The sequence below is a fragment of the Ahaetulla prasina genome, chromosome 1, assembly GCF_028640845.1.
Source record: "Ahaetulla prasina isolate Xishuangbanna chromosome 1, ASM2864084v1, whole genome shotgun sequence".
NCBI lineage: Eukaryota > Metazoa > Chordata > Lepidosauria > Squamata > Colubridae > Ahaetulla > Ahaetulla prasina.
The window spans coordinates 180,871,575-180,891,412 of NC_080539.1; the positions used below are offsets into that span (position 1 = coordinate 180,871,575).

The 19,838-nt window shown below is 36.6% G+C and overlaps 1 protein-coding gene across 6 annotated transcripts in view; it reads right to left on the reverse strand.

Annotated features, from left to right (window-relative positions):
- The window catches only part of SUPT3H (SPT3 homolog, SAGA and STAGA complex component), a 291,243-nt gene that overhangs the window by 138,477 nt on the left and 132,928 nt on the right, over positions 1-19,838 (reverse strand). For 3 of the 6 annotated variants that reach the window (XM_058183513.1, XM_058183522.1, XM_058183503.1), the window contains 2 exons: positions 14,861-14,950; positions 6,284-6,368 (listed from right to left, as the gene is read on the reverse strand). In XM_058183513.1, coding sequence (XP_058039496.1) covers positions 6,284-6,368; positions 14,861-14,950 — 175 coding nt within the window. The remainder of the gene's footprint in view (positions 1-6,283; positions 6,369-14,860; positions 14,951-19,838) is intronic. The other 3 variants (XM_058183548.1, XM_058183539.1, XM_058183529.1) reach the window with 1 other exon arrangement.

Sequence of the window (19,838 nt, forward strand, 5' to 3'; positions counted from 1 at the left end):
TAGATGGGTAAATAATTGGGCTAAGTATTAGAATGCACAGAAAGAGTGAACACTAGGTGTCAGTGTAAGAAATGAGGGTGGGGGGAAAACCTGTTGCTTCCAATCAGGTGGATAAGCTAAAAAACCAGAACCAGCTGTGACCACATTTACTTGTAACTGCATAATACTGTTAACAAGCCAACCTTCCTTAGAAAACTGATTCCCAAACCATCAGGTTCACTTGAAATCAGATAAGTATTAGAAGCCGCAATGATTTCTCTCTATTAAATGCCACTGAAGTGGTTGTTAAAATAAAGCAAAATACCTTATAATGTTAGGCATTAATTTATTCCATCAATACTTGTCAAGGATGTTTTCAGATGGCAGTTGACCATACCAACTGTAACTCTATAAAAGTTCCTTAATAACTGGCATAGGATTTGAGCATTACAGTTGGTAATTTGGAAAGTGTAATGGCTATTGATCAGATTAATTTATTTGGACTGACGCAGAACTGGTACGGGCATATGTGGTTGGAATATGCTTGACTATGCAAAACCGTCCAGCTGGAATTATCATTTATTGAAAAAAACAGAAATTTTGATGTTACTTTAAATGTAACTGATTTCTTAGCCCAAGGATTGCAGTCTGGCAGAAGTTTAGCTTAGACTAAAATTGGCAAGTTTTTAAAAATAGTTGCTTTATGCAGAATTGCTACTAAATCAATATTAGTATCCAACTCTTTATTTCACAGCCATCATCACTTATTCACATACACACCTTCTCCTGTAGTTGCTGTCATGTTAGCTACAACTTAGCTGAATTTTTTAAAAATGTCATTTTTATTTTGTAGGGTAAAACATAAATTTAAAGCAATACATAAAAATAAGTAACACTTTGAATTTTAAACATTCAGTGATGACCTTTAGATTCAAGAGATGAAAGAATGTTGTTGCTTTGGTTGAGAAAATCCAAGAAACTTGTGACTGAATTTTAAAACAATCCATAACTTCTAAATTTTATTTTTACTATGATGTTTACACGTCAACTTTTGGGTTCAACAGTTTTATTCTCCTAAAGTATTTTTGTTCTCCTACACAGGTCAGGGTTGAGCACTTGGCATCCCATAACCCCCTTCTCCACCAGAACCACCAAGATAATTTTTCGTATTTACCAGCAAAACAAATGCACAGTTTCTGCAAAGCATAATGCACCTGTTTTATCCCATTAAACTATTCTCAGGCCAGCCAATTTCAATTCTTTGATGAGAATTTGGATGCAACTTTATCACAGCATCACGGAGTCCTTAAAGATGCATGGGTGGATGGACAGATAGATATGATCCAATAAGCAGTTTTCAAGCTCATAATCATAATTTGTTTTAAAAAGTCACAATTAAATTTGAGGGAAAAGATCCCACAAGAGGGATGTCTTGCACACACAAAGCATGCATATAAAGCTGATTTTGCTTGTATCCAAACAAAATGTCAGGATTCTTCCCTGCATTAACTGGACAAAAGAAGAGCAAAGCCAGTGTTTTCTATAGCTGTCGCTATGAAATGCAAACCCTGATCTACCATATTTTTTGGATTATAAGATGCTCCGGAGTATAAGACATATCTTAGTTTTTGGGAAGTAAAATAAGAAAAAAAATTCTGCCTCTGCAACAAGGAGACAGTTTGGAGCCTGGGCGTGGCTTAGCTCTGCAGCTCTATGCTGAGCTCTAAACTAGTCTGCTTCTCAAAACTGACTGAAACTCCTCTCCTCTGCTTGTGTTTTGCTTGTATTTATTATCACGTTGGAAAACCTGCTTTTGGTATTGTATATTTACATCATGTGTTATATTATATATAAAGAAAAGCTATTGAATCCTGTGAATCAGTTACTTGTGTGTGCTTTCCGAATGTGATTGCTGCTGCAAACTCTGACACGTCCTTGCAGCAAATAGTGAACAGCCAGGTCAGCTTCAGCACATTATTGCAGCCTGATTCAGCAAGAGCAGCTGATTAGAGGGTAGATCGGCCTCCAGGAATACCCCCAATCAGCTGTTTCAGACTGCAGGGATTGCCACAGACCATCGCCACCTCCATGCCTCATTTTTTTAGCAACATTCAGTATATAAGACGCACCCAAATTTTCACCCTCTTTTTTGGGGGGGGAGAATGTGTCTTATACTCTGAAAAATACGGTATGTATAATAAACTTGCAACAAGAAAATAAGAGTAGCTGTCTCAAAAATAAAACCCAGAATTTATTTTTATTAGATTTGTTTTATTAGAAAACTAAGAAATTCAATTGTCAGTCTGTTTCAAAATCTCAGTTCTCTGGAGCTCATATTGGGGACACAGAGGAAAGATGAGGATGGGAGTATCCAATTTACAAAGTTTCCTCATGCAATCTGGAATCAGAGGTAATATCTATCTATCAAACATTTAGCTTATCAAACAATTTTGAAATTATTAATTTTGGAGATAGAAAGGAATGAGGATCTCCTGGGAATATTAAAAACTAAATTTGATAAAAAAAATAAGATATCTGATCCTACATATACTAACAGCAGCAAAATTGCATTCGCGCAATATTGGAAGGAACATAACTTACCACCAGAGGGATTCATTATCCTGAAAATATTTGAATGTGCCGAAATGAATAAACTAACCTTAGAATTAAAAGAAAAAGCTGATTCGGAATATTATGCAGTTTGGGAAAAATGGTATAAGTAGATAGACAACAGAAACAAAAATAGGTAATATTCAAAAGGACATTGAAGATGTGTGTATATATAAAACCTCAGAAAACAAATATATGTGTGTGTGTGTGTGTGTGTAGGTCTTTGGTTATTCGGGTTTTCTCCTGCGTAAAATTGGAAGTGTCTTGGCGACGTTTTGACAAAGTCTCAATCGTCATCTTCAGGCTTCAGCTTCGTGCTTCTGGGAGCAATGTGTGATTGCAGCTGTTTCTTCCTTTTTAACTGCTAGTAGGGGTTTGAACTGATTGGGTGGGAGCTTGGCTGTGCTCTGATTGGATGGGGGTTTTTTTGTGCTCTGATTGGATGGGGATGTGTCCTGTTTGGGTGGGGGCTTGGTTATGTTCAGATTAGTCTGAGTTGCAGGGGGATTTGAGCTGGTGAGCTGCATTGCTGTTGTTTGGCTTCGTGGTCGTGGTCGTGCTACATCTTCATAGTGGATGTCAGTCTGCTGCATGTATGGATTGGAGGGGTTTGAAATGGCTAATGTTGCAGCTGCGGTCTGGCTTCTGGTCCTTGGTCATGCTTCATGATCAGTGTGGGTTTGGGTCTGCTTTCTGGGTGGATGTGTGGTGGTGACATCCTGTGTGGACCTCGTGAGTGTGGGTCTGGTGTCATTCCTCGTGTTAGGGACTCGTTTGTCAATAAGGGCGGGTTTCCAAATGGCTGGTAGGCGGGAGGTATCATCTCGTTTGTTCATGCTGTGTGGGTGTTTTTCTATCTCGATGGCTTGTCTGATTATTCTGTTGTTAAAGTGTTCAGTTTTGGCGATAGTTCTGGTCTTTTTAAAGTCAATATCGTGTCCTGTGGCTTTAAGGTGTTGGATCAGGGAAGAAGTTGGTTCTTCTTTTTTGACTGAATTCTTGTGTTCTTCAATGCATGCACTTATTCTTTTGTTGGTTTGTCCAATGTATGTGGTGGGGCAGGCGGTGCATGGGATTTCATATACTCCTTGATTTTCTAACTCAATTTTGTCTTTGGGGTTTCTTAGGATGGTGGATATTTTTCGGTTTGTGCAGAATGCTGTCTTGATGTTATGTTTGTGGAGGATCTTGCTGATTCTGTCTGTGGTGCCTTTTATATATGGGAGGAGGGCTGTGCCGTTTTCTTGTTCTCTGTCTTGGATTTTAGTGGGAGGTTCTTTTTGGATTAGTTTGGTAATCTTATTTCTCTGGAATCCATTGGATGTTAGTACGTTAGTGAGAGTGTGTAGTTCGGTTTTTAGGTGTTGTTCGTCAGCTAAGCGTTTTGTTCTGGAGATGAGTGTCTTGGCTATGGAGTTGATCTGTGCTGGGTGGTGGTATGAGAGTGCGTGCAGATAGCGGTTTGTGTGTGTTTTCTTCTGGTAGATGGTGTGTCCTACAGCCCTATGCAGAATCCATCGCCTCACACGTAAAAAACTCATTCCAGTTCATAGAGATCATAAAGAAACAAAACTTACAGCCCAGCGACCTACTTGTGAGCTTTGATGTCATATCCCTCTTCACCCAAGTGCCAATCAAAGAAGCCTTGACAGCTATCCAAAACAAATATAACCCCCCCAAGCACATCCTAGATCTGACCAACCACTGCCTATCCAACACATACTTCATCTATAATGGACAAAAATACAAACAAATAGAAGGAGCACCCATGGGATCACCCCTCTCACCTGTCATTGCCAACCTCTACATGGAACACTTTGAAACCCAAGCTCTAGAAAAATCTGATCACAAACCCAAACTCTGGCTCAGATACGTAGACGACACCTTCATAATCTGGCCACACGGGAAAGAAAAACTTGATAACTTCCTCACACACCTCAATAGCCTACACCCCAAAATACAGTTCACCATGGAAACAGAAGTTAACAACCAACTTCCCTTCCTAGATGTCTTAGTCTACAGGAAACCCAATGGCTCCCTAGGACACACCATCTACCAGAAAAATAGGGACCACCTCTGGTGGGAAGAAAACAGCATTCCGTGTGCCTTTGGCATTTAGTCATGCTGGCCACATGACCATGGAGACGTCTTCAGACAGCACTGGACTGGCTCTTTGGCTTTGAAAAGGAGATGAGCACTGCCCCCTAGAGTGGGGAAAGACTAGCACATATGTGCAAGAGGAACTTTTACCTTTACCTAGTAACTTAATGATTAATGCTACTTCCTAATACCCTGATTTTTTTTCTTTTTACAACTCTTTAATCCCTTTACTCAGGGTGGAGTTGGAGTGGCTGAATGGAACTGAGTATTTACTGGTCAAATGCCCTTCCTGATGCCTATGTGAAGCTTGTAGCAGATATTTTCACTTTATGTCCTGATAGAGAAACATCTGCCACTGCTTAGGCTTGAACTCTTAACCCTCCAAGTGGGAAGTGAGTGTCTTCACCTCTAGGCCACCATGCCATTCCTAATGCTCTGATATTCTGTCAAATAAAAATATGGTTTTGATTCAGTGTCTGTGTCTCCAGACTTCTGTACTCTTGGCCCAAAACAGGTGTGTGTTAAGACTGAAGATCCAATTCCTAAGCAAATATTAGAAAATAAAAGATTTTACCCAGATAGCTTTTATATTTTCTTTAACTATTCATATATACCTGATGTATTTTCTGGTCTACTGAATTAAGTATACAACTTTCTATTAAGCTCAAATGTTTAGCTATCAGGAAGATTGTTTCCATCCTGTGATTAATAAGATCCCAATGGGATAACTACTTCCTTTATTTTATCCAATTGCAAATTATATGACTTTTTTTCTATTTTGGTAACCTCTTTAATTAAGGTCCTCACAGGAAGCTTTATTACTTTTTAAAACGATCACATAAAACAAGGACTTTTTATGATGCCCTACTGGCAAGAAGTTACAATGGCAAACAACTTTCTAAAAGTGGTTAAGTAGTATTTGCCATATGTGACATTTAAATTTCTGATAATGAATCTAGCACACACGTCATTTTAAACAAATCTAGGAGCAACACACAATTACAATTCATCTTATTCATTCATAAATAAAAATATTTAACATTATTAGTATTTAAAACTACAAGTAGTTCTGCAAGAATGCAAAATATTTTTAAAATATTCTTTTATAGTACTTAAAATATTATCTAAGGCTAAATACAGATTACATACCAAACCATAATGGCAGCCATACTTAAAAATGCATTCTACAGGGTGTCTTCAATGTGCAGATTTGGAGCACGAAAACATGACATAATTTATTTTTTATTAAATAAAAATATATCCACTTATCATTTTCTATGTACTTTAATTCCCTCAGAATACTGAAAGAAGGTATATATTGTGTTCATGGTTTTTCCCCCTAATTGTTATATAGACTTTTTGATGCAACAAGGAAAAATGTATTGCACAGACATCAGGCATGGATAATATTTGACAGCTTTACTTCTACATTCTGAAATATAGCAAATGGAGATTACCTATCCTGCTGGTTAGAAATATTCAAAAAATGGGCTAAATATCATTATACTGATCTCATTTTTGTCAGAAATAGATATTTCACTGAAACTGTTGATCTTCTGTTTTCATTTGTTCAACAACAACAACAAAACCTTACCAAATTAATCAGTTGAGTGTGGACAATGTCTTCAACCAATATTGCTGATTCATGTAGGGGCCTGCGAGCATCTCCTAAGGAAAACCTAAAAGACAATTCACTGTAATTAGCAAACTAAAATAAAATAAATGCAGAAAGAGATATATCGTGTTAAATAGTAAAAGTATTATTAGACTACATAATGCAAATGGATTGAGAAAGAAAAAAAATGTATGTTAAACCTAAACTCATGGCCTTCATGGCCTTTAACCTGGGCATAAATCAGGATTTTAAGAATTCTATTCTGTGGAAAGAAAATGCTTAGGCGCAATTAAGCTGTCTCCACATTTCAGTGAGTAATTAATAGCTGCAGCCACCAAAAATTCCTCCATCCTTAAAATTCAAAAGTTTCTATCGGCTTCCTGAAACATGCCATTATGTAAACTTGGAAGATTTAGCAGGATTTAGGATGCCTAGAAAATCGCTCATAGTCCTATACTCTATAAATTTATCTAATCTCCATCAAAAATAGTGTTCATTACAATATCTTGTGGCAAAGAATAAACTGTGATTGTTTCAGAAGTGATTTGGGAAATATTTTATGTAACCTTTATCTATACCAATTTTATCTATAGAAGGGGCAGAATACCTTCTATAAGATGTAAAGCTGATAAACTGGTGGCTGATTCAAACTGGAGTAGCATCCATTTTCTTGACTTTTTTCACTAGAATTATGTTTCCAATTACACAAATGTCCCTCGATGGGATTCATTTGCCTCCCAGATACTACTGGATTTATCTACTGATCCCTTCATCATGATGACTGTGTTTTTTATTCCTGGCTTTTGGGTGCTGGATGCCCAAGCTTATCCTTTCTATGTTGTTAACCAATATAATATAATATATTATATATAGGAGCAGAAATGATGATTTAAAAAAGTAAACATCTCCCACCTAGCTTGAAACTGCTTTTTTAAGGGAAATGAGGCCTAATCAAGCAAACAATATTTAAAGGTTTGACCAGAAATCATAGCAGAATAACACTTTAAAGGCTCTATCTAATGAGAAGCACGCAAACAAGAAGCCACCATCAGAATCCTCTCTAGAAAGGATAATGGAATTGTATAAACAAACACTGGAATAGACAATTACTGTAGTTGAACCTCAACAACAGCAACCAACAAGGAGATTTCGACTCACCATCAAGAATCCAACATCAGACTTGGAAATGAATGAGCAAGTTGTATTTAATTACCTACACATTCTTCTCGGAATATTTGGTGGGCCTTTTATTATTTTCTTTTGTATACAAATGGAGTTGTATCAATAATTATTCAAAGTATTTGTATTACTGTTTTTTGAGTTCTAAAAAGCTTCCAGATACATCGAATAGGGACAGAAAGGAAATTATTTCTTAGTGATGCAATGTGAAAAATAAAACATTTTCTGAAAGTAATGCATTTTTACATTTTTTTCAGTTGTCATATTATTGTACTATTGAGCTTATTTCTAGCCGTTATTCCACAGCAAAACATTTTTGCTCAGTGTGAAAACTTTTAACAGAAATAATTTTAATGGGGAAAAATGGAGAATAATCATGAGCCATGAGCAAAATTTGGGAGTTTTAGTGAAAAGGCTGGCAACTCAGACTTTTGCTCTTCAGAAATTCATTAAGAAATACACAAATGTAAAGAAGTTTATTGTTCCTTTGTTGATTTAGAGATAATGTATGATAAATTATGTTTATTGTACTTATGCCCATTATGCATATTATAAATTGTTTATTAAATTGTGGAATGTTACGCATGAGGTTGGTTGCTAAATGCAATCAGTATAATATTAGTAGAATATCAGGAAGCATAAATAGAATGGTTAGTGAAAAGTTCAAGGTTGAGCAAGAAGTAAGACAGGGATGTACCTTGTGCCATTTATTACTTAATATATTTCTAGATGACTATATAAGGACTGTGAGGTGATAATGGCAATGTGATAGTTGGGAATGTGAATATAAATCTGCTTTTGTATACAAATGGTACTTCTTATTAAAGGAAATGCTTAGCTAGACTATATGATGCAAAAAGGAGTACAGATCTCAAAAGAAATGTAATAAAGACTAAAATAACTGTTAGAATATTTCCTATACAAGGAAAATAGGGACAATTTAAGATGCACAAATAAGTATGAGCATTTATCAAAAAAAAAAAAAAAACCCCTCCACAGCATTAATCTTCCAAATTCCAACTTATATGAGAGAAGTTAGAATATACTATGGTTAAGGACAAAATTAGACCTGCCACAACTTAGAACTCTAAATAAAAACATTCATCCATTTGTTGAGAAAGGTATAGTTTATTAGAGATCAAGTGTATTGCAGTAGTGCAAAGCCAGAACTGAAAATCCCACTCCAAATTCCTTATGTTCTACTTTTCCCTCCCTTAAACGTATCTCATTGCCACACCAGGGTAACCCATCAGGTTCAGGCAAGATGTTTTCATAATGGTTACATCAAGCATAGTTTGGTATGTGGCCTCCTCCTTCTTCCAGCTGGGCAACCTTGAGGCAGCATCTCGAGGAGACACAGCACTTGCTTTTGTTTCCTGAAACATTCCCCTTTCCTTCCCCCTCCCCACGGGTCATAGCAGTCTGTTACCACCTAGTAGCAAAGCACAAGTAAGCATAAGGTGGCAGCTGACCGTTCCCTCCATGGGGTGAAACAATGGCTCCATCCTATAGATAAATCTTTTAAAAATTATTAGGGCTAGTCTTAATGTCATAGTCAGCAAAATGTAGAGCAAGCAATTAATGCCACAAAATTACTTGCATCTTAATGAAAGAAGTTTCAGAGGAAGAAAGACCTAGAAACAAACTTCAAAACACTCATGGTGGAGGAGCGTGTCCACCGTAAGGAATGTCCTCATGGTGAAGAAGGCAATAAACGCAATAAAGAAATTGCATTCTGAATTTGCAATCCTATTAAATATGACAGCTCAGATAGTTATCCTCAAGTTTTTGAGTATATGTGTGTGTATGTTATATGTCAATATAGTGGGAAGATGATTCTGGCAGCAAAGCAATTAAGGACCAAAGGGACTTGAGGTGTGGGTACATACAATATTCAGGAAAGCAGCATATTTTCCTTATCTGTGTCTTCCTATGTCTTTGAGAAAACCTTGATATGCAAGCAATATGGCATGCAGCTGCTCAAGAATCAGTATTTTCTCATGTATTCTTTAAAAAAAGATGTAAAGATTGTAATCGAATAAAATCAATAATGTTGTGTGCTTTTGTCTTGGAAAATGATACTAATTCACAAAAAACAACCAAGGCAAATGCACAACAATGAAACAACCAGTGTTTGTGCAAAGCGCAATGCAATTAAACCTGCTTCCATAAAAATTTCTGCAGATACTTAGGCATCTACAGAAACAATCTGATTGAAAGACAAAGAGGAGAAACAAACAAACAAAGAAATCAGGAAGAAATCATCTGTTTGCATAAAAAGAGTTTGACCTATTAAAGAATAATGTTTAAAATACAAATTTTCCTACGTAGGTAGGTAGGTACGTAATTGGGGCAATAATAATGAATAGATTTCTTAATAATGAATGGATCTATAATAAACTTTAGAGAGCCAGTTTGCTGTAGTGATTAAGGCACCAGGCTAGAAACCAGGATACTGTAAGTATTTCCACCTTATGCACAAAGTCAACTGGGTGACCTTGGAACAGTCACACACTCTCAGCCCCAGGAATAAAAAGGCCATGGAAAACCACTTCTGGAAAAAGTTGCTAAGAAAACTGGAGACTTGCCTAAGGCAGCTGCCCAGAGTCAACACTGACTCGAAGACAACTCTGCCCCCACCTCCAAAATCTATTGTGAATCTAGTAGCTCAAATACCAAGAAACCAGATATTAGTTGCACTCTATAAATCAAGCTTCTTTGGAGAATATTAGCTCCTTACATCCTATACAAGAAAGAATGAATCAGTACAATGTACTGTTAAGAAATGTTATCTGACTAATTTATTGGCTCAGTGTATTATACACATATAGAGTGATTAGTCTATGGTTCTATTTGTTGTACGAACTATGAAGGTCCACTGAGCTAATTCAATAAACCATGGTTAAATAAATGAATTAGCACATTTTTCAAATTCACCCACTAGATACGCAGCAATTAATGGGCTCATCTGGTCCCTAGGTTCAGTGGCGAACCACCCTCTGTAACGGTAATTTATCCAATTTAAGAAAGGCATAATACTTCCCGACGCAAGTGTTTTATAGGCCAGAAGAAATAAACTTGTGGTTGCTTAGCTTTCCACAGAAGGAATGTCATTCATTTTTTGGGGGGGAAAAAATCCCACTGAATTCAATGAAACTTACTCCCAGGTAAAATCTAGAATTGCACCATCTGAGAGAATTCTCTAGCAGTATTAGCAGAAGAGTTATATTGCATAGTAGCTTTTCATTTAAAGTTTTTCTTAATTCAATTTCTTGTCACTCCTATATAGTAAATACTCTGAGTTCAGTAAAGCTGGTTCTCAGTAAGAAAATCTAAAATGTAGCTTTTTTAACACTTCCAGGAGTTATATAATGTAGCAACAATGAGAAAAAAGTCTAATCAATGGCCCTATGCACATTCCTACTTTTTTCTCACCTTTTCACCAGATTCATTTCAAAGAAGACCTTCTGGGTAAACCAAATAAACAGTTAACTAATTCTAGTCCTTCAGTCCTTCTATGCATATGTGTTAATCAATCCTAACAGGATTTAAAAATAAATAGTCAAGAACAAAGGTGTTAATTTAGTCTCCATTCTTTCCACTAATTTTCATAGAGCTTTCAGATCTGGTTTTAAAACCTTGCCATCTAGTGGTCATCTGGATTTTTGCAAATATGGTAGCCCTGATATAAATTAAAATAGGCTCTTTTTGTGGTAGTACATTCAGATTCTTTTATCATTCAATATGTATCTTTGTATACAGCAGCAGTGGGCAATTGATTTTCCCAAGGAGCCCCATGACAAATTAGGACTGTTGTGGAGGGCCGCCACCAACACCCCCTGCTACTGCCTCCCTGTCCTAATGTTGTCCCCACCCTGCCCCCACTACACCGCCACACCAGCCTCCCCAACCCTCTGCCATTGCCACATCACCTCAGGGGTGAAATCCAGCAGGTTCTGAGAGGTTCTGGAGAAGAGGTAGTGGAAATTTTGAGCAGTTCGGAGAACCAGCAAATACCACCTCTGGGTCACCCCAGAGTGGGATGGGAATGGAGATTTTGCAATATTCTTCCCCCAGGAGTGGGGAAGGAATGGGGATTTTGCAATATCCTTCCCCTGGAGTGGGGTGGGAATGGAGATTTTGCAGTACCTTCCCCTGCCACCCCAAGCCACGCCCACCAAGCCACGCCCACCAAGCCATGCCCACCAAGCCACACCTATAGAACCAGTAGTAAAAAAAATTGGATTTCACCACTGCATCACCCCTCATGTTGCTGATGTCCCCCCCTCCCCCCCTCTGCAGCAGGCCCAATTGAGACTGCTCAAGGGCCGGATGTAGCTTCCGGACTCAGGACTGCTATAGCCTGCACGTATTATTACTATTTTAAGATTTAAGAGAGAAAATGTGAAACTGTTAAAAACACAACCTGGGGCAAAAAAATTTATATTTGAACAATATAAGCTGGAAATAATAGAATGGGCCTCTGGTGGCTCAGCAGACTAAGTCTGTCTGTTATAGAATAGAATAGAATAGAATTTTTTTATTGGCCAAGTGTGATTGGACACACAAGGGATTTGTCTTCGGTGCATAAGCTCTCAGTGTACCTAAAAGAAAAGATACGTTCATCAAGGTACAACATTTACAACACAATTGATGGTCAATATATCAATATAAATCATAAGGATTGCCAGCAACAAGCTATAGTCATACAGTCATAAGTGGAAAGAGATTGGTGATGGGAACTATGAGAAGATTAATAGTAGTACAGATTCAGTAAGTAGTTTGACAGTGTTGATAGAATTATTTGTTTAGCAGAGTGATGGCCTTCGGGGAAAAAACTGTTCTTGTGTCTAGTTGTTCTGGTGTGCAGTGCTCTATAGCGTCGTTTTGAGGGTAGGAGTTGAAACAGTTTATGTCCAGGATGCGAGGGGTCTGTAAATATTTTCACGGCCCTCTTCTTGATTCGTGCAGTATACAGGTCCTCAATGGAAGGCAGGTTGGTAGCAATTATTTTTTATTTTATTATTATTATTATTATTATTATTATTATTATTATTATTATTATTATTATTATTATTATTATTATTATTATTATTTATTGTTAACACAGCAGCTTGCAATTACTGCAAGTTCAAGTCCCACCAGGCCCAAGGCTGACTCAGCCTTCCATCCTTTATAAGATAGGTAAAATGAGGACTCAGATTGTTGGGGGCAATAAAGTTGACTTTGTATATAATATACAAATGGATGAAGACTATTGCTTAACACAGTGTAAGCTGCCCTGAGTCTTCGGAGAAGGGCGGGATATAAATTCAAATTAAAAAAACAAACAAACCTTTTCTCTAGCATGAAAACGGGGCAGTATCTTTTCTGCCTACCACACAGCCTTTTAAAGAAAAGAAAGTTTCCCCTGTTAAAGCCTACAGACATAAAATCAAAATATATTCTTGTAAGTGGAGTATATTTTGTTGAGTACGATTTCAAAACTATTTCTGAAGTCTTGATGTTGACATCAATCATGTCCCTTATCTTAAAGATGTGCTCATCACCTTTTCATTTGTTGCCCAATCATTGCCTTTCCTTTTTGTGATCTCACTTTATCTAGTTGCAGCCTCTTTTACATCCCTTTGGCAAATTATATTAACTGAATGTGGATTGATTTTATGTGGTGATTGCTTGTTTGTTTTAAATTGTGCCAGTTGGATATCATTATATAAGCAGAGACAGGATCATTTAAAATTTAAACTCCTATTCATGGACAGAGCAGTATTTCCCTCTTCCTCCATTGGAGTAAAAATAAGATGTGGGGGAAAATATGATCTTTGTAACAGAGTTGTTAATGCTTGAAACACACTGCCTGACTCTGTGATCTCTTCTCAAACTCCCAAAAGCTTTAACCAAAAACTGTCTACCACTGACCTCACCCCATTCCTAAGAGGACTATAAGGGGCGTGCATAAGAGCACAAAAGTGCCTACCATTCCTGTCCTAATGTTTCCTTTCATTATATCAAATTAATACAATTATTACATACTTTGCTCATATATATGCTTATATGATATTTTGCTGATTTATGTTGATGTTTGTGTATACTGTTGTGACAAAAAAAAAAGAAGAAGCATTGTTTTCCAGGAAACTGGGGGATTTTATGAAGCATAAACAGTGATTAAAACGCTCAATATTCAAAGTCTTTTGAACATTTTAAATTTATTTTCACTTATTATTGTAATGACTCTTATTCTTCCTTCAGGAAGAGTTCTTCTCCCATTCTTTTCAAAGTGTTTATTTCACTCCGGTGCTACTAAACATTACTGCTTCTTCTCTGAAATGCTTTTACTCTCTCAAATCCCTCTGGTTGATTCATTTGTCCCCTTTACTGTGATAATTTGTATTTCTTCAATCGACTTGGATCTTCACATTTCCCCACAAAATCACATATGACGATAGAACATATTTGTGCCAAAGCACTATCACACATACTTTCCTAAAAAAAAACTTTGATTTGATCCTGTTCCCAGAATGATTCTGTCACTACCACCACCACCTCTTCCTTCTTTGGGAAAATAAACCTCCTACAAGGCTTAAGTGGTTTTCCGGTACCAGAGGTAGCCATTGTTATGTTGAAATAAGTGGCTTGCTACAGTGGGTGGTGTGGGGAGAACTAAAATAAAAATATTGCTACATACCTTATGAATGATTCCATTTTATTGCATAAATATAATTAAATCTGATAAAGCTACTTTTTATGCACTTAATCTATTTAATTGTTTTAAAATCTTTTTATCATATTTTATAGTACTTTGATGACTAATTCATTGTACTATACATTTTAATAGATTAGAGTCCATTTCATCAGTCTCTTCTGAAACAATCTAAATCCTACAATAGCTTACACCATAATTGATACATATGTTGTAAGATTCTTTGCTATTGTTTTCTCACATTAATGCTTTATGCATTATATTGAAAAATATTCCTATTAATCGTCCATAAAATGTACCAATGTATAAATGAAATCTAATCTGTTTAACTATATTGCATGTTTAATATAAAACATTAATAATAATAATAATAATAATAATAATAATAATAATAATAATAATAAGAAGAAGAAGAAGAAGAAGAAGAAGAAGAAGAAGAAGAAGAAGAAGAAGCGTGCATAAGAGCACAAGCGTGCCTACCGTTCCTGTCCTATTGTTTCCTTTCATTATATCCAATTAATATAGTTATTACATACTTATGGTTATATATATGCTTATATATAGTATAGTTATTTCGTGTTTATGCTTATATATATTGTGGTGACAAAATAAATAAAATAAAATAAAATAAAATAAAATAAAATAAAATAAAATAAAATAAATAAACGTTTTTCTACCATTCCATCCTGCCCAATGTAATTTTTCTTTTTGGTTGTTTGTGCAGTCCATACTTTTTCAGATGTAGTTGTTGATCAGTTGTTTTTGTTCTGTCAATAAAAGTAGTATCCTGGTATCAGCCAGATCATTAGCATGGTCCTGATACACTTAAAAACATTTAAATTTGATGGTAATTAACATTTTATCTAATAACTAATCAATGTCTATTTCTGTATTTTTCATAGAAATTCCCTTAATGTCAAAAAATCATAATTCTATGAGAGACATATTTTAAAGTTATATGAAATAGTAATTAAAGGTACACCCTGTAGAAGTATTATTGATACCAAAAAATAAATAAATATCAACTTCTATCACAAATTAGCCGGAATAGCTCAGGCTGTAAGGAGCCTGTTATTAGAACATAATAGCCTGCAATTACTGCAGGTTCAAGCCCGGCCCAAGGTTGACTCAGCCTTCCATCCTTTATAAGGTAGGTAAAATGAGGACCCAGATTGTTGGGGGGGCAATAAGTTGACTTTGTAAATATACAAATAGAATGAGACTATTGCCTTATATACTGTAAGCCGCCCTGAGTCTTCGGAGAAGGGCGGGATATAAATGTAAAAAAATAAAATAAAATTATAGAGTTTCTGTCTGTATACTTTACAAACTTTTTGTAAGGTTGGCAGAAAAATCTGACATAAATGAATATTGACCCTGTTTTCCAAAACGGAACCAAAGTATGGAACCAGAAAAACTAAGACTACCTAGCTTATAACATGATATAAATGAAGGGTAGATCTTCAGATGACTGACTATAATTCCCAATAAATAAATACCAATAAGTTTGTGTTAAATGTAGAATCCTGGCTTTGTAATAACAAAAGTGCATTTTTTTTTAATTTGCATTTATATCCCGCCCTTCTCCTTTTTATTTTTGTATGCAAGAACATCACAGTGTTACAGCAAGATGCACATGTCATTGTGTGCCATAATCATGGTTTACAACAATCTGCAAACCACAATGATTCACGTCACATGCCAACCCCAAAATAAGAAAACATCGTTAAAGGTTTCTGTAATGTACATACTATTTTTATAGTTCTATCCCTGATATACTGTGTGAAAAAATCCCAATAAAAACAAAAATAACTGAAGTCTGTTTTTCCTATTCTGCTTTTGATAATTTCTGAATTTTTTTTAATCCTTGTAAAATCCTACATTAACTTGGAATCATCACAACATGTTTATTTGTACATGTTTAAAAAATAGCTAAACCTATGCTGATTCCTACCAGTACAAAAGAGAAGTAAACAGTACATTACTCATTCTCAAAATAATTATGTAAGAGAACTTTATAAATCCTCTGACTAACAAAAAAGAAAACACGTAACATAATTTAGCTCAGTTTGTAGGATCTAATATGTTCCATTTGTTACAATGGGATTTAGTCTGGATCAAAAAAGAAATGAGACAATAGGCTTTCCAGAGGATGTAAACTGGACTATGATTAATCTTTTTTGTAAATTAAGGAGCATACTTGTTTCAGTCCCAGCATATCATCCTATGCTGAAAGAATCCAGGAGGACTAAGAAGAAGCAGAATGAAAAGGAAGGGAAGTCAAAGTGTACAATAGTGTGTATGACAGAGAGAATATCGACTGGCCCTATGGAGGTGGAAGGAGACACATAGTCCAACCCCTGCTCAATGCTGGAACTTTTAAACTGAGATCTCTATCTAATTTTTCCTGAAAATATCCAATAAACAATAAACAAACACAGGCACACAGAGTAAGTGTCAACACTTAAGGAGGAAATCTTTTTCAGATGTACAGGTAGTCCTGTACAGGAAGTCCTTTACTCATGACCACAATTGAGCGCAAAAATTCTGTTGCTAAGCAAGACAATTGTTAAGTGAATTTTGTCCCATTTTACAACCTTTCAAATAATTTTAAATGTGGAAAAGTACTGTACTGTGTCTTTTGAGTCTTGCAAAATTTTAATATTTACTCTGGTTTTGCCCCTGCATACAGCTCAGTTGACTGCTCTTTAGATTAGACTAGACTAGACTAGAATAGAATAGAATAGAATTCTTTATTGGCCAAGTGTGATTGGACACGCAAGGAATTTGTCTTTGGTGCATATGCTCTCACTGGATCAGTGAGATTGGTGCATATGCACCAATCTCACTGGATGGGGAGGAACAGGCTCCAGCTCAACCCGACCAAGACAGAGTGGCTGTGGGTTCCGGCGTCCCGGTACAGCCAGCTTTCGCCATCGCTGACTGTTGGGGGTGAAGAACTGGCCCCCAGAGGAAGGGTGCGCAACTTGGGCGTGCTCCTGGACGATCGGCTGTCTTTAGAAGAACATCTGACGGCCGTCGCCAGGGGAGCATTTTATCAGGTTCGCCTGATTCGCCAGTTGCGCCCCTTCCTTGACCGGGACTCCTTACGCACGGTCACTCACGCCCTCGTTACCTCTCGCCTGGACTATTGCAATGCTCTCTACATGGGGCTCCCCTTGAAGAGCACCAGGAGGCTCCAGCTAGTCCAGAATGCGGCTGCGCGGGTAATAGAGGGAGCACCACGTTGCTCCCATATAACACCTATCCTGCGTGGCTTGCACTGGCTGCCGGTAGCCTTCTGGGTGCAATTCAAGGTGTTAGTGACCACCTTCAAAGCGCTCCATGGCTTAGGACCGGGGTATCTACGAGACCGCCTTCTGCCACTGATAGCCTCCCAACGACCTGTGCGCTCCCACAGAGTGGGCCTGCTCAGGGTGCCGTCGACCAAACAATGTCGGTTGGCGGCCCCCAGAGGGAGAGCCTTCTCTGTGGCAGCACCCGCTCTTTGGAACGAGTTACCTCCGGGGTTACGCCAACTCCCCGACCTCCGAACCTTCAAGCGGGAATTAAAAACTTTATTATTTAATCGTGCGGAACTAGCCTAAATGTATTTTAAATGTATTTTAATTATAGCTTTTAAATTTTAAAGGGTTTTATGTCGGCTTTGACCGTTTTAGCAATCTGGCCAATTAATATATTTGTTTTAAATGTTTTTAAATCCGTTATTTATATTATGTGTATTTGTGTATTTTTAATATGGCTGTACACCGCCCTGAGTCCTTCGGGAGAAGGGCGGTATAGAAATTGGATTAATAAATAAATAAATAAATAAGTGTACATAAAAAGAAAAGATACATTCGTTAAGAATCATGAAGTACAACACTTAATGATAGTCATACGGTACAAATAAGCAGTCAAATCATACTAGAAAAAAATCAATATAAATCGTAAGGATACAGCAACAAATTACAGTCATACAGTTATTAGTAGGAGATGGGTGATAGGAACGATGAGAAGATTAATATAATAGCGATGCAGACTTAGTGAATTATGCAAAACTTACCACTTATGCAAACTACTGCACTTTGAAATTAAAAATTAATATATCTTGGATAATATATTCATTTTAACAGTGGCTGTTAACTCTAACCAGGAGAGTTATAAATTTTTCCACCTTTCAAAGTCTTTGATATTTCTTACTTACAATACAATTTCAAACTTACAATAACACGATTAAAATCAGAATAAAATATATAGGCTCTTGCGAGAACGTTAATTCCGATTTTAACCATATTATTTTAAGTTTGATACAAAATGCCTGCATCTACCACTGTTCATCTTTTAATTGTACTGTTTAAACTTATTAAATATTAAATGCATCAATTTCTATCTACGTTGTCCTCTGTCCTCCAGCGTTGTGATTTAATGTGCAGAAAGAAATAGCATTAGCCAGGCTTAAATTTATAAATTCTGGCTCATTTGGGTACATTTCCCAATAATTCTAAATTCAAAGTGTTCTCTAAAAACCCTTTATGACAAACATTACCAAGATAACAGTACATTAAAGTTGTAGTTCAATCCATTTTAAATATTTTAGTCTTTGTAAAAATCACAAAACATATTTATAGTAAAGAACTCAAAATATATATTCTTTAAGGGGAATCAGGCAAGATTTTTGGAAGAAGAAAATAAGAATTTTCAAAAAGTTGATGATTTAAAGTAATTTGAGTTTTAATCTATCTGCTATAAAAACAAAGGCTGACAGTTTGGAGAATGTCTACAGTTTACAATCATTAATTATGTTTTGTTATTGAGTTAATCACTGAAAATGCAGGAACCGTATCCAACATTCTCGGAGCACTGTGGGAAAAATTAAATTACTAAAATATAAAAGAAGATTCTATTAAGCCAATAATACCTTTGTTAAGACTGAACTGAAACAAAAATTTAATCATTCTTTTTTTGTAGTATGTAGAGAATGTTTGCCAATCCATCTCGTACTGTAAATGGTAGAACTTTGAACCAAGGTTGGATCCAGCTAAAACTTTAAAACAAAAACTTCATTAGGCATGAAATTCTGGTTATTTTCTTTCATATTTCTGTCACTTTATCTTTTATTTCATTGTCATTCTCATAATGTCAAGATAACCTTGTTGTCAGAACTTGAATATACAAAGGAAATCTTGGACACATTGACTTGTTTTGTTGTTGAAACAAACTGAAAAATATATCAGGAAAGTAGGTATAGTAAATATATCAAGAAAGTGGGTATACAAAGTTATTTCATATAAAAAGTTATTTCTCTCTTTACTCAGAGATACCTTGATGCTACTATAGAAAACGCTTTTTTTCTACTGCCAAAATCCGTGCATATACATTAAATACTAGGACCGTGATGGCGAACCTATGGCACATGGGCCACAGTTGGCACTCAGGCCCTCTCTGTGGGCACGCGTTGCTGCGCCCTGAGACATTGGCCCAACCCAGCTGTGGCCGACGCCAACCTCGCTAACACGAGGGCTGGTGGGGTGGGAATGGAATCCGGGAGGAGGGTACAATGGAAAGGGGGACATGCCCGCAGCTGAGGAGCAAGCATGAAGTACGGCGGTGGCTTCCCCCTCCTTCTCCTCACTCGATCCCCTGACTGGCTGT